We start from the raw sequence: 16,421 nt of genomic DNA on the forward strand, positions 1-16,421 counted from the left end.
CGGGCGCTCTCTTCCGGCAGTTATTCAGATCGATAGCTAGAGAGACGGTCTCGTACCGTAGAAACATCGCTATATTTAAGGCAAATTTCCCGCCCCGGGGGTCGTCTCTTCCGGGGCAAATGGCTCTTTCAAGTTGTTCTATGTCTTGATCTCATGCAGAGTAACTTCCTAGCTTTCCTGTTGCTTGGCTGGAAGCTTCCGTCTTCCAGCCCCCCACCCCCCTTTGGGTGTGTCTTGCTTCGCTCTTTGATCCACGACCCCAGGTGTAAAAAGGGCAGACGAACAGATTTTAAAATAATCTGGTGTTATTTCTCTAATTCTGATCAAAGCTTGTCTTGAAACAGTGTAAATCAGTCAGAGTGTAATATTGATTGTGAATGTGTATTGAAACGTTTAAGCTCTTAGATGAAGCTAGTAATTTATACTTTATATTTTGATTATCTTTTAGCATTAATTTAAGTATGGCGTATACCTATAGTGTATATTAATTTTTAATCTAACACTATATATCTGTATATAATGTTAGACCTCTTTTTCAGGGTCTAAGACACGTGTTAAATTTATGCCTGGGCCCCTTTTTATGTGGGTAGCCTGATCAAATAATTGAATAGGATAGTTGATCAAAGAAACAGAGATTATCAACAACTATTGAGAAACTTCAAATATTAGGAAAATGAAAGTCACAGAAAGGATTTAATGGAGATAAAAGATGCGGTAAGTAAGAGCGTCCTAGTACGAAAAGATAATATTGCAACTAGACTCGTACTTTCTGTTAAAGACAGTTTGGTAAGTACACATTTGGTTTGGCCCACAACATAGACTGCTAAAACATTTGGCCCCTTGTGTGATTGAGTTTGACACCCCTGGTCTAGGGTAAATAGTAAAAGTAAACAGTTGAAAAGCTGTGACTGTTTTGCGCTTAGGAAGCACAAGCAAAATGTGGAGGAGCAAGAGCAACTAAAATGGCCCCTGCACTGTTTCCATGTTTCTATCTACCGTAGTACTTCAAGGTTTGTATTCATAGAGGTAGACACAAGGGGAAATTTGAGCTTAACAATGATGTGATGAAATAAAATCCACAATGGTCTACACCAGTGGTCACAAACATTAAGGGAGCCTGTTGTAAAGGAAATATTGTGAGAATACAGAGTTTGACAATCAGGAATGTTGAGACACTCGCAGCAAGTGTTAAGCTCCTCCTTCAGCCTCAACAATTGTAGAAATCTTAGAAGGTAAGTTCAATCAATCCGGTAAAAGAGAAGTCAATTAAGCCGATTTTTATTGTGACCTACAAAACTAGGTAAGCCTCTTTTATTTTTGTTAAAATAATAGTTTCTTGTTGTGAATGATTAAAACATTCTTCTTTTATTCAATTAAATTATTTTCCATATTTTCTATACAGCGTCAACAATAGATGTTTGTGAAAATTAATAATTCCGAAAACATTATTTGTTAACCAGTTAACTTGATGTAACTCCGGTTCTAAGAGTTCATGCAGAACCCTCTGACGGGCTTCGCTATGTATTATAATCATTGCATGCAACATAGACTGCTAAAATATTTGGCACCTATGTAATTACGTTTGACACCCCTGGTCAAGGGTAAATGGAGGAGTTTTCGTTTGGAGACGGCTGTCTGGGCGCCTCTCATTCCGGCCATAAAATGTGTTGCTTGCCTCGCACTTCCAGCAGCTGTCACAGCACGGCAGGAGGAATTTCCGTGGTCAACACTTTGGAGACCTTCACAGTCCCCTTCCACCAGCAAACTTTTATAGTATACAAGACTTCAAGACGAAAAATGTTTGCAAGCTGGTGTGAGGCAGGTCAGTCCTGAGTCTTGCTCCAGAGCTGAGGTTCTCCTTTTTCTGCAGACCCAGATAGACTTAGGAAATCCAGCGTCCACGTAACAAAGAATCAGCTTCAGCTATTGCAGCTTTTCACTCATGTTTTGAACACTTTTGTGCACAGAGCCGACAGCTTGTGAGACCTTTGCTGTTGAAGAATCGTCTGTTATACTAAATTTGGATCCTGCTGTCTGAATTTTCTGACCTCCTCCGCCAGATCAAGAGTGGTTTCTATCTAGACCTTGCTGGTGTGTTCATCAGCTTGAAAGCCGCCTGCTGGGTTACGAGGTATATTTAGGTGTCGCAATCCACAGCTTTATTGAGGGGAGTCTTAGCCGAAGAAAGATACGTAGCTGCCTCCTGGTCTTCCACCTTGACTTTTGCCAAACATTATCTCCTAGACCTAGCGCTATTTACACGTGGCCCGGCCGACCACTTCCCTGAGTATAAAATACTGACTTTTTAATGGGAAGTGAGGCATTTTATAGAGGCGGCCCACTGCGCCCTCCTTGTTAGCGTCAATTTTCTTTCGAGCTTTGAGAGGTAACCCATAGCGTCATCATTTAGACGGCTTTGCACACATTAATAGAACCACGGTTATGACAGGTATAACCTGTTGTTTATTCATTCATTTTATGCCGCTCATTCCCTAATGAGGGTCATGGGGTGGATGGAGCCTATCCCAGTTTCTTCCAGCGAGAGGTGGGGGACGCCCTGAACAGGACACCAAAATACCAACACACAGTACCATCTTTCACCACAGAGGGGCAGCATCGACTCTAAAAAGTATGCAAATAAACAATTTTAAAAAGCCTTTAGCAGCTACTTCGGGAATGAGGTTGGGGAACCCTGAACAGGTCGCCACAATTAATACAAACACCCACACCTAATAAATGTCTTTATCTGTTTCTATTGTGGGAGGTTTAGACAAATATATATATATATATGTTGGTGTTGAACATTAAATGATTTGGGTTAAAAACATGAGAATGGTTTATTTGTTGTTTTGTCTTCAAGCTGTACTATATCTTAGTTTAACAGCACTGATCATGTGCAGCTTTTGTTTTGGTTTTATTACATACAGCTCAGCTTCTATTACTCGGTTGTTCTTGTTCACTGCTTTAATGAAATTATCGGATGTCACACATTCCGACATTTATTCAAATGTAAATGTTATGTGAAATTTGAATACAATTTTCTTAACCATGTCTGACTTTTGGGTTTCTGGTACGAATATGCAGTAGAAATATTAGCCTTTTTTGTATGGACACATTTGACACTTTTACACCTGATTTATCTTTGGTAAAAAAAAGAAGCTCAAAACAGATTGACAATAATATTTGATTTCCATTGTGTGCAACGTTCACTGTATATTTCTCTAAAAAAAAGAATGCCCGAAGTGTAAACTAGCAATTAATGTTTGAACACTTTCTAGCAAAAAACAACAACTTTAAAGGAATATTAAACACTATTGCAGGGTTATTATTAATGCTTTTTTTTTGCATCGCCAAGTGTTACAAACTGCTTTTGCCCCAAAAATAAGAAAAAAGAAGATGAAGAAGACATCAAATAAAACCCCAAGAATAATAATGATTTTTATTACAATAACAACTATACTAGTATTAGTATTTTCATGTCTTAACAAGAAGGAGCTGTCACGCCTGCAGTTAATACAAAACTTCTCCAATCCTAAATCTCTTCACTGGCTGCCAGTTTCTTTCAGGAGTAACATTAAAATTCTGGTTCTTACTTTCAGATCTATTCATGGTCAGGCTCCTCCTTACATTAGTGATCTGATCCAGCCTTACACCCCAGCTCGGGCTCTGAGGTCTGTAGATCAGAATCTACTGATGGTTCCTGAACACGCTTCCAGACCAGAGGAGAGAAATCCTTCCAGGCTGTTGCTCCTAAGCTTTGGAACGATCTTCCTCTCTCTCTGTGTTTGATGGATCTACTGGTGCACCGACTCCTTCAAGAAACATCTCAAAACACTTTTATTCGTGCAGGCTTTTCCCTGATTTTCTGAGACTCCTGTGTTGTTCTCGGTGTTATTTTGACCTTTAAAGTATATCATTTATTGGGTATTGTTTTGATTGTTTAAGCACTTTGTGACCCTGGTGTGGAAAAGCGCTCTACAAAAATATATTACTTACTTACTTAATATTACTACTATTATTACTACTGCTACTATGACTACTACTACTACTATAACTACTATTATTATTATTATTATTATTATAACCATGGATTTGGGGGAGCGCTTACATTCGTTTATTTTGAAAATGCAAAAGGAAGTAGCTTACGTCACGGAGCTTCGTTGACGATTACATTGTTGTTGATAGCGTGTGTTTCATTGTGGCGCATCTTTCCCTATCATCCTCAGTAAAAGGTACGTAGTACGCAGCATATTAGTGCACGTTCTCTAGTCATAAATTAAATGGTAAATCACCTCTCAATTTGTATTTTTGTGCGATTTCCAAGCGAATGTTAAACGTAGAGACGATCGCAGTGACAAGTGCGCTCAGCCGTGGTTTTGACGTTAAAGGATACATTGAAATAAGAACGATTTGTTTCTAGGTATTGCCTCGAATTACACGAGTTTGTTCTGGTTTCCACGGCAGTCCAAACGTTGCTTGATTTAAACAATAACAATGGACATCACTTATGTAAGGTCGGGAATATTGAGTGAGCTGAAGAGAGAACGTTTCTTTGTTCTTTTCTTTTATTGCTTTGTTGTCATGGCAATGCGTAGTTTAACCACGCCCACCACATCTCCCATCTGTTTTCTTTTCTGTCCATCGTCCATTCAAGAGATTTCCACACTCATTAATCTTGCTATATATTATAGACATTCATGTATTTCCTCTAAGTTTACTGTGGTTTGTCACTCATTTCAAGTTTAGTTGATTTTGATTGTTTTTATTATTTGTATCCCAAAATATAAAAAATAAAATTACATAAAACGTACTTATTTACATGTAATTTAAAGGCGTTAAATGGAGGATGGGTAATGTTTTCTTGAAGAATGTTTTTAATAATATTTATAACACATATTATACTCCAGTTGCAGCCAATTAAATAAGTAAACCAAAAACAATAATAAAAGGAAATTCAGTTACATGTAAAACGTACACTACTGTTAAACTACGACTAGAAAATCATTGACTCACGTAAAAACCACTTGGACCAAGTAAATAATGATTGAAAAATATTATAGAGATGTATAAAAAATAAACCATTATTTTAACATATTGACAAAAAAAGTGGAAGAGATTGGTAATTCTACAATGCACAGTTAAAAATCATGTTCACGAATTTATAAAATCAAAATCCAGTTTAAAAATGTACTTAAAAATTCAACTATCTTAAAAAGCTTTTTCTTTTAAATAATTGACTTTCTCAATAACATAGAAAAGTCATGCTGTAAGTGAGTATCAAGTTCAAAGCATTTCAGTAAAGTTTATGATATTTTTGGATTCATATTTCATATTTGTTTAACGTTTTCCCACCAAAAACATTTGATTTACTTGCATTGTTCAACCTTTTACATCATCGCAAAATGTCTTCCTTTAGTTTTTAATTTCTTTCCTACTGTTTCCCGCCTTTTCCCCTTCCTTCGTCGCTAGTCTTGTTCTACGCATCACTGGTCTGTGCTGCCTGGCAACACGCTCTTACTATCTCTTTCACATCCTGCACGTTATGTCATTTACCTGAGTGCACCTCCCACTACTCTTTTGTTCATCCCTCTCTTCTGTCCTTGACTCCATTCCATACCTGCTGAACATTTCCTCGTCCCTCGGTTCTGCTCCAATCACGTTCTCTGGCTCTGGGAAACACCCACGTTCAGCTCACTTGGCTCTGCTTAACCTCCTGTGTGCTGAGCTTGGCTGGTTCACGAGGAACGCTCTGGAAGATCTGGATAGTGCACAGTGTGTGTGTGTGTGTGTGTGTGTGTGTGTGTGTGTCAACTGGAAAACAAATAATGCATTTGATTTTATCAAGAAGCTGCTAAGAGGAACCTTAAAGATGTGAAAACCTCACACACACATACAGTGTGTAATCTATTTATAGCTGCCCGGGATATTAATCTCCCGGTATTCTGACAGATTCACATGATTCTGCTCTTAGTTTATGGTATTTTATGGTATAGTTTAAGTTTCCCCAAAATATATTCACTATTACTAATGAACGTAAATAAAGATTTAAGCCCTATTATTATCATTTTCAATGTACATAACAACATACGTTCGAATACTGATCTTAACCAAATTTCTAGAGGAAACAAATAATAAATAAAAAGGCACTTTAGATATAAACAAGTAGAAATAAGGGTTTGGTGTGTTAAGTCTTTTCAATTTCTTTTCACAGATTGGCAGAACTGCCATGCCTGTAGCCTCAACCAAGACAGAACCTGGTGAGCACACACTTCATATTTTCATTAAAGTTCTGATCATTTATTTGGTTTTTACCTGCATAAGCGTTTAATAGTTTCCAGTGATCATAATAACCTTGTAGTTAAATACTATACCCCTGTTTGTACTTAAACTTTAAGAACGTGTACCAGTACCATCCTACGACTGAAACGTCTCTTACAGGGACCAGTATCACACTAAATACTACCTACATTCATGCTGATACAAGAGATGTTGTCAAAGTTACTTTATCAAACTTTAGGAGCAGTTTTACATGCTCTAATGTCACCTACTTTAAAGGAATAAAATAACTGAAATGTGACCTGCTAATGTGAAAAATCTGCGCAGCATTTTCACATTCCATTGCAGGTAGATAAAATGCTAGTACGAGTGAGTTTAAAATATCTATTTGAAAAAAGAACATCTTCAAATGTAGTTTCATTTGGTTGAAACTTGGTCATAAGAGACATAGATGGAATTTCCATCCACCATATTTTCAACTCACTATGACGCAGATGAACACTTCAGTAAAAGAAGTTAAAATGTGGAACTCTCTACCTACTATAATGAGAAAAAAAAGTAACCTGAAGAAAAGTATTCAGATATATGCATTTGACCTTGAAGAATACTCCAATTATTAATGAATTTAAAGGTCTTGAATTTCAAAATGTTCACATGAGACCCATTAATGATCATTTTACTTTCATATTGATCACATAAATGAGGATAAGACATAGATAAAGACAGCAGTAACAATAATAAAAAAAATATTATAAGTAAATTCTCAGTGAAATTGAAAAATAGGAATAAAGGGTGATGTAAATATTACGTGTAATATTATTGGACATTCAGTATATCTGATTATAGTTAAATATTTTACACAAAAAATAAATATATATTACTTTTAGTGTATGATTTTGTTTCAAAAATGTGTAAAAATATCCATATTTGTGTTTGTGTCACAGTGCAACAGGTGTCAGACGTGATGAGTGACTGCACCACAAGCTCCACCACGGCCAATGACCTGGACCTGATCTACCTGAAAGGGATCATGGAGAACCCTCTGGAGCCGGATAGAAGTCCCGAGGAACAACACTTGTCTCCGGTGCAGAAGGACAACTTGGAGCTGCTGCAGGAGATCCTCAGAGATCTCAACCCTTTCAAAGATTCTTCAGACACAGCAGCTGAACTCACTCAGATCCTCACGCTGCCTCACTTTCAGGTGTGGAGGAGACACGCGAGTTTAGTTTATACACAACCTGAATATTTGTACTATCGATTTAATTTAAACATTGTTAGCCATTATAAACCAGAAGCCTAAACTTGTATTGCTATTTTCATAATTTCACAGTAAGTAACATTCATGTCACAAACTAAATAATACAACAAAAATGTCCAGCAACAGTTTTGTCAGAATTACATTCCTCTCATGGTGTACTGTTTGGACATTGTGACCCGACCTCATCACTGTATAGAACTGCATTGGTCTCTAAGAAAATCACAGCTGAGAAAATGTTGTTCCTTCTAAGATGTAAAAAAAAAAATCAATACACTTAAATATCTCTTTTTCAATATTTTTTAACTTTCAAATTATATTTTATATTGATCCTCATTATTTTATAGTTTATATGTCTCTAAAATATGTGTAGGTTAAAATTATCTTTATTTTTATTTAGGTAAACAAAAAACAATCACAGGTTTTTATCATTTTCATGCTGCAATTAACAGCCACTTGACAGCAGAGGTCATTACGTCCCCAACAGCTAACGAAACAATGACTGAGGATGAGAGGATACAGGCACACAGATATTTGGACATATTTTGGGTTCAAAACAAACAAAAGCACTTGCAACTTCGTCTGTAAATTCGGCAACACCACTCAAGTACTGGGGCAATACTACAAATGTATGTATTTAAATTTATTGGAATCTATCGTAGTGTTGCCCCTGTATCGTGTTACGAATCGTACCACAAGATTCTTGCCAATACACACCCCTAGTTTCTACAAAATCCACACTAGTGTTAACTAGCTTCATCACTAGTATACAGGCATGTGTTTTCCTTCTGAATGAATGTAAGGTTCATGAGTCAGCAAAATGGATTAACTAACCCCCCTCATGTGTCTTCAGTCCTTATTAGAGACTCACGATAAAGTGGCCGCCCATGTGAGCGACATTCCTTGTCCGAGCCCAATTTATTTTGGGGAGGAGGATGATCCAGACGGCGGCGGGCCAACCAATCAGCATCCACCTCCTGATGCCATTCGCATGGTGGGAATACGCAAAGTGGCAGGAGAACATCTGGTAAGATATTTCATTTTATCCTTAATCTTTTAATCGTTTAGTACAACAGACAAATACACATGTTTTTTTCATATACTCACATACTAACGTAGCTGTTGGGATGCTACAGATGGCTTCATCAGATGGTCAATAGACAAACTGGTGACGGTCCAAACATGAGTCATTTTGCAGAATATATTACTATCATAGGTTTTGTTCTTTTTTCTCCTCTTTCACTGAGAAGCAAAGTCTTTATTTGTGAGCTGTAACCAGAGAAAAGTTCATGAACTGCCATCTTCCCATATTGATTTTTAAAATCTGTTGATTAAACCGTATTAGCTTATTGTGAACATTTGGGAAGAAGCTGTTTTACGTTGGACACTCAGAAGCTCTGTAGTTACTGGGTCAGGGCAATATTTAATATTAATATTAATGTTTTAATTGGCGATTTAAAAATATGAAAAAATGTTTTAACACATTCCAAAGATCACTTTAAAGAAATTGAAATTAATCAAACTACGAAATAAAAAAATAAACTGATGTTTATTTTGCTTTAATAGTAGCTAAACAATACTACATAGGTCCAATATAAAAAGAAAACCTTCAAGCTGACTCATATTGCAGTGTTATGCTCTATGAAAGAAGTAACAAAAGATGGTACATTAGTACTAATGTGGTGGTCCATTGTATCTCCTTAGTTACGAAGCGAAAAGTGAGATTGAGTGATTTTAGCAAGCTGATGAAGCCTCTTTGCTCAGAAACTGAGAGCAGAATCACATCCATGGAGATATAACAGCCGGACACATTAGTACTAATGCACCGTTTTTCTTACTATTCACAGAGCAAATTCAATAATGAGTTATTTTGAAGTGTGATAAGTTTGGAGGCTGCGGCAGCAACTGAAACAACCCACGGTTTCTCTGACTGCTTCTGCCAAATCTTTTCATGCTAAGATTTGTTGTTCTACATTACGAGTATGATTTTAGCAGATTGTCTGGATACCCCTAATCTGTTACTAATCCATGTTTATTTTTCCTTAGAGACTGCCGTGTTTTTTATCGGTTGTGATTTAAGCATGAGCTCGCAAGCTCGTCTTAGCTCAAGGCGATCATGCTTAGTAAACAGAACAAATCATTAGTAAGAAGACACAAAATCACGTCCAAATCATTTATCACTTACTTAAACCTCGTATCACTGTCCGCCTCAATTCAGATATTACTCATTATATCGATATAACGGCCATCTTTAGTACAAGCCAAAGCGGAGAAAGTGGGAAGATCATTTGAGCTAGGAAATAGAAGTTGTAAGCTTGGTGCCTAGTCATAGTTGCCTCCTGCTAATGGACCAAGACTAACCAGACAAACTAAATAATAGTGGTGAAGAACTAAACCAGAGTTCCTCTGGCATGTTGTACTTCCTTAGTAAATACATTTTCTGTTGCATCATGAAGGCGAGACATACATCTGTGGATCACATTTAGTTTTTGGAGGTGATGACCTCCTACTTTTCCAATGTTTTGTGTGTCACAGTTTGTTCATCATTTTCATTCTCATTCTATGTGGATTATAAGGCATTCAAGGTGGCACGACTGTTAGTCCAAGGATGTATGAAGTCCCTGCTCCATTATTCATGATCATGGAGAAAGGCTGTGGAGTTCCATCTTTCAACCAATGGCTGCACATTAAAGGACATAAAAACTCTAATGCCATGTGACATCTCCATGCAACTGTAAACTGATGCAGAACCTCCATTTTAAAGAAAAAGCTTGAAAAGGAAAGAACCCACATTCATTCATCTCATCCACCAGGTGGACGTCTGCCTCCTGCCATTATCCATCCATCATCATCCACTTCCATCCATCCACTCACAGTAAGAGCTAATCTGTTACTTTTATACCTATTTTATGACTTATATTTATGGAAACGTGGAATTTTAAGGTAAGCAATCATCAGTTATTTCTGATAAAGTTTTGATATGTAACCCTCTGATGTAAAGGTCATTTCATCATTGTTCCATTTGGTCACATATGAAATTTTGTTTAACAAATATATATATTTTTTATTTTAACCTGGTTCCTTCTCTTGGCCACTATTGGACCTTCTTCGCAACATTATCATGTTGAAAGGGAATCTGCACAAAGATTATATAAATAAAATTAAAATTTAGAATGCTTCTTAATCCCTATGAAATATATCTTTTTTTAAATGTATTAAAATCATTTGTAGGAATCTAGCAAGGTTCATACTCAATAAGGAGGAAGTAATACCACATTTCCAACAGGCAGAAACCTAAAGAAAACCTGACTCAAAACATACAATCACTGCATTAATATAAGTTTTTATTTTAGTAGGACTTACCTGATCCACCTACATAAAAAAGATGCTGATGCTGCTTCTGTGTTTTCAGGGTGTGACCTTTAAGGTTGAAGGAGGAGAGTTGGTGATTTCTCGCATTATTCATGGAGGAATGGTGGACCAGCAGGGACTGCTGCATGTTGGGGATATTATCAAAGAGGTAAGTCGGCCTTGAACAAAGCCTCTGGAGTTGAAGAAATAAGAGTTTTCATGGATTGCTCTATTTTCTGAAGCATTTTATCTTTATTAACATCCACGTGTCACATTGTACGTTTTAGCTTCTCAGTGCTTGCTCTATTAAATATCACATTTATATAGTAGAAGCAGTCTAAGTGTTATAAAAAACATTTTAAACTTTAATATATGTGAATGTAATCTGGTGATTTCTTCGGCAGGTAAATGGAAGGGAAGTGGGCCAGGACCCCAGGGTGCTGCAGGAGGAGCTTCAGGCAGCCAGTGGAAGCATGGTTCTGAAGATACTCCCCAGTTACCATGAAGCCATTGCACCAAAACAGGTAAAACAACAATCTTTAACTATCAATTAAACTTGTTATTAATGGCGGACCAACTAGTAGTTTCTTTTCTTCCTATGTATACCATAGGGATGAACAAACATTTCTGCCACTGAAAATTAAACATTTGCACAATATTTTTTTCTGCGATTTGGTTTAGTTTGGCGAAAAATCTACATTTAGGTGCATCCCTAGTGTAAACACATTGGCTGTGTCTTCTACTAGCAAAGTCATGCCATGTTACCACCAGTCAATCTTCATTTTTACTTAACAGTATGTGAATGTGGTTCGATAAAGAAGCATCTACAAGTCACTTCAGGACTGTAGACAAAGCAATAACAATAGAGGATTCTTTAATCCTTTGGTACAACTCCATGTCTTCCTTTTCTCCAGCTCTTCTTCAAGTGCCACTATGACTATGACCCCACAAAAGACAACCTGAGCCCCTGCAAAGAGGTGGGATTAAGGTTTGAAAGTGGAGACATCCTTCAAATTGTCAACCAGGATGACGTCAACTGGTGGCAGGTGAAGTACACACGCTGATGCAGGCAGTAGTTGGGTTTTATGTGTAAAACGAAATTTAATAATAAGACCTTTTGTGCGTGACTTCCCAGGCTCGTCATGTGGAAGGAGGCAGCGCTGGACTGATTCCAAGTCAGATGTTGGAGGAGAAAAGAAAGGCTTTCGTGAGAAGAGATGTGGAGCTGCCTCCTGCAGGTATAAGGTACCACTTGTTACTGGGAATGTTAAGTCAAAACTATCAGGTTTTTTTCTTGATCTCAAATTCAAGAAGTAGTTTAACTTATTTAGTGCTCCATGGGTGTCATTAGTTTAACTATTGGTGCCACTCAAATAGATCCTGGGTGTAGCTAATGTGTCCCTGTGTGTACTTTATATGAATATATACACTCTTCAAAAAATACTTTTTTGAAAATACAAATAAGTGGTTCAAATATGCCGACTGGTATGTATGGACTCCCAGTGACATAATTCTGGGATATTTTCTTTATTTTTACGTAAATAAAATAATAATTTCCACCTGCTATTGCTATTCTACTACTTAAAGTAGAAACACTGTTCCTCCACATTGAGAGAAGCCAGGGAAGGTGGCTTAGTCATCATTTAAGGATGTCTCAAGGACTCCTCCTGTTATGTCCAACTGGGAGAAAGTCCTGTGGCAGATCTGGGAGAGGCTAGCAGGTTGACCTGGAAAGCCTCAGTGTTCTCCTAGATCTGCTACATTCTAAGGAGAAGAAATTCAGGGCCTTCCTTTAATAGCATATACAGTAGAGGGAGCTAGGAGATTTACATTGAGATTTCAGAAAATCCATCTTATTTTTTTAAAGATTTTGAAAGGTTTTGACGGAACAATCTCAGTAGTAACAATATTATTAAATCTGTCAGGAAATCTTTGCACATCTGTTGGTGTGAAGAAGAAGAAGAAGGTGATGTACGTGACCACCAGAAATGCAGGTATTGATCAATGCATTTCTGCAAGAAAATCGTTTTGCTTCTCTTTTAAACTTCTTGTTTCCTTCCAGAGTTTGACAGACATGAGATACTGCTCTATGAGGAGGTTGCCAAGGTCCCGCCTTTCAAAAGGAAAACGCTTATCCTCATCGGTGCTCAGGGTGTTGGACGGCGGAGACTTAAGAGCAAGCTTCTACTCAGCGATACGCAGTTATTCGGCACCACAATTCCATGTATGTGTATCAGTTGCTAACAGTTTTTTTGTGACTTTCAGACACACATTTAACATTGTACTGACATCTTGCAGATACATCCAGGAAGCCCAAAAAGGGTGAGCGCGAGTGTCGGATGTTTGCCTTCACAAGCCGCAGCAAGATGGAGGCAGACATAAAGAACGGAGGCTACCTGGAACATGGAGAATATGACGGAAACTTGTACGGGATCAAGATCGCCTCCATTCACGAGGTCGTGGAAGCTGGAAGGATCTGTGTCCTTGATGCAAATCCACAGGTAAAACTGACACCAAGTAAAGAACCATATTAGCACATGTTTCAATCTGTGTCGTATCAAAATCAATCAATCAATTAGATTAGTGTTTATGATGTTATGGTGACCCATTAAGATCCCATTGGTTAGGATAGATGAAATAAGGAACAGGATGGGTCATGGATAACTTCTAATAACAGTAGAATGATGTTGAAGGAAAGGGCATGAGTAAAGTAGGAGAATACCAAAGATATTTAAGATAGATTGAGACTCCAAGAATTTAAATACAATATTACAGATTTTCTGTTTGAAACAGTTTATTAAATTTACATTTTGTTCCACCCATTACCTTGAATGCTAAAAAACATTAGCCCCTTGTGTGATAGAGTTCGACAGCCCTGCATACTAGCATCAGTAAATAAGAAAATAACATGTAAAAGAAATGGGGTAAGACAAAAGGCCATAATAGCATTTTAAGTTGCCTGTTGGTACCTGTGAACATTAGTAAGAGCTTTAGTTTGTGCAGTTTTTTATTTCTGAGTGCGTGGGGAGGCACCAAACTGGGTAGATTTTGGGTGTATTCAGTGTGAAGACTTGTCAATTTGTGGTCCAGCTTCAGCTAGATATGTTTTTAGTCTGAAATGGACAAAGGCCTGCACTTAATTACTGGGAAAATATCAACAAATCATAAATAAATAAAACTACAATCATGAGTATAAGATAAAAAACATTAGAAAATAAAAAAATAAGAACAAGAATGTTGTAATATTCAAGTGAAGTAAAACTGTTTTAGTTCTGGGAGTCCCGTGCGTTAGATAAACACGGTACTAAGATACTAAGCAAAAGAGTTTATACTCTTCGTTAGAAAATTGTAGAGGTAACAACCACGCCCTATTGGTTCAATTCTTAAGAACTTATTATTAATTACTCTGAACCGCAGAGAGAGTACTGAACAGTAGTTATAATCTTGAATTCCAGCATTTCACTGAATTAACTTTGTGCACATTTTGTATCCAGGCAATACAGTGACTATAACTTGTATATTTTTTTGCAGACGCTTAAATTGCTGAGGACCTCGGAGTTTCTGCCATATGTGGTGTTCCTTCAGGCTCCAGAATTGGAGGTTCTTAAGGCCATAAATCAATCTGCAGTGGAAGCTGAGATTGTCTCAAAAGCTCTGACGGTGAGTCACTCTGGGTTATTATCTATTAATACATTGTATAATGATACTTTTGGCTAGCACCTCAGCCATCTGGTCATTTATTGGACATAAGGACTGAATCAATTGTGCCATTTTTATAACCATCATTCATTATTTAATTGAGCTGAAACAAAAAAAATATTCTTATCCCCTGTGAATACTCTTTTTTTTTATATAGATTTTAATACATTATATATAATACAAATTGTAATAACACATTAATAATTTTTTTAATAACGTTATATGCATTTTTTTTTTAAAACTTTTATGTTATGTAACATAACAATGCGTTTTTCGCCTGAATTTGTACAAAATTATAATCTATAAATTAGAGGAAAATCAAGAAAACTATAGAGATTTGCTGTGATGATTTCTTCATCAACACCATAGACACACTCACTAACACGCTCCATGCACTAAAGTCATGTATGTGCTTGATGTTGTCAGGATGAAGAGCTCCAGAAAACATGTGATGAAAGTGCCAAAATCCAGTCTGACTACGGTCACCTTTTCGACCTCTGTATCGTCAATGACAACCTGGATGAGACGTACCGAACCGTCAAAGCTGCCCTGGAAACAGTCACTAAAAACCCACAGTGGGTCTCAGTGTCGTGGGTGTTCTAAGGATTAAATACCCAAGAACATTCTCCGTTGATAATATCATGTTCAAAAGTGACCCTGATGTAGTAAATTAAGAGCGAACTAACGTATCTCTTTAGTTTGTTATCACTGGGATAGAAGAAGAGTTTGACAGAATAACATCAATATTTGTGGCTGATGAGAAGTGTCTTCACAATTTATCTGTTGTGGCTTCAGGCTGGTCTGAACCAATCCTTTGTTGTAAGATTTAGTTTTTTATCTTTGGACACTTTTTATTGGTATTTAGCTCTCACATTCTTTGGGCACACACGCATATATAGGTACACATTCCTTATAATTAGTTTCTTATATCTTTATTTTGTCAAGTCAATATATTTGTTAATAGATAATCCCAGTAGATGTGTTTTCACAGGCGATGTTTATATGTTATAGCATAGCCTTATGGGGAAGTGTCGGACTTCTACTCCAGCGACCAAGGGTGTTCCCCCATGACCCAGCAGTGATTTTGTAAAGTTTCTAAATTAAAAAAAACATGTTCACACACTCGCGTTTGCTTGTTATTCTTACAAAATGAATATTCTCCTTCCTCGGTTTATGGACAGACAAGGTGGGAGGAGAGTTACTGCTGTTTACTTTCACAACAACTGCACAAGCCAACTCATCCTTGAATCCCTGGTAAAGCACATTAACAGTATAACAAAGAAACATGACTTCTTTTTTTTTTACATTGCACACATGCCCTCATATAGACCTCAGTGCTGCCTTTGAAATGTCAACTACTCCATCCTCCTCAGCCGCCTGAAATCCACAAGCCTCTATAACTTCGCCCTCTCCTGGCTCAACTCATACCTGTCTGAAAAAAAGTCCTGCACAACCCCTGACTGACAAAGAGTCCCCATAGGCTTAGTGCTCGGCCCGATCGTCTTCAATCCTTTACATGCTCCAACTTGGTCACATTGCGCATGGACTTCACTTACAATGCTATGTTGATGACACCCAACTCTTATTTCTCCACCAAAACCATCACTCCAGCTACTCTCTCAACACTTCAACCATCTTCCTCACCGACATAAAATCCTGGATGAACCACATCTTTCTCAAACTCAGGTGCAATAAAACGAAAGTCATCTTCGGCCCCAAATCCATCCTCCTCGCCTCCCAGAACTTTTTTCTCAACATAGCCTTCAACCCACTCTCTCGTTTTCAGCGGCTGGAAAATAATTCATACCTTTATCACCACCAGACTTGACTATAGCGATAC

General features: G+C 37.4%; 1 protein-coding gene across 1 annotated transcript; it reads left to right on the forward strand.

The window, feature by feature from the left end:
• The first annotated feature begins 4,165 nt into the window (after positions 1–4,165).
• mpp2a (MAGUK p55 scaffold protein 2a) lies at positions 4,166–15,701 on the forward strand. The gene is made up of 13 exons (XM_087809667.1): positions 4,166–4,232; positions 6,212–6,257; positions 7,221–7,477; positions 8,385–8,558; positions 10,944–11,051; positions 11,287–11,406; positions 11,797–11,928; positions 12,018–12,120; positions 12,808–12,876; positions 12,945–13,106; positions 13,181–13,383; positions 14,414–14,542; positions 15,008–15,701. Exons 2-13 carry the CDS (start codon positions 6,227–6,229, stop codon positions 15,182–15,184), a joined length of 1,665 nt encoding a protein of 554 aa, XP_087665793.1. The 5' UTR covers positions 4,166–4,232; positions 6,212–6,226; the 3' UTR covers positions 15,185–15,701.
• Positions 15,702–16,421: the final 720 nt, after the last annotated feature.

Source organism: Callionymus lyra, chromosome 15 (genome assembly GCF_982586985.1).
Source record: "Callionymus lyra chromosome 15, fCalLyr1.hap1.1, whole genome shotgun sequence".
Classification (NCBI taxonomy): Eukaryota; Metazoa; Chordata; class Actinopteri; order Syngnathiformes; family Callionymidae; genus Callionymus; species Callionymus lyra.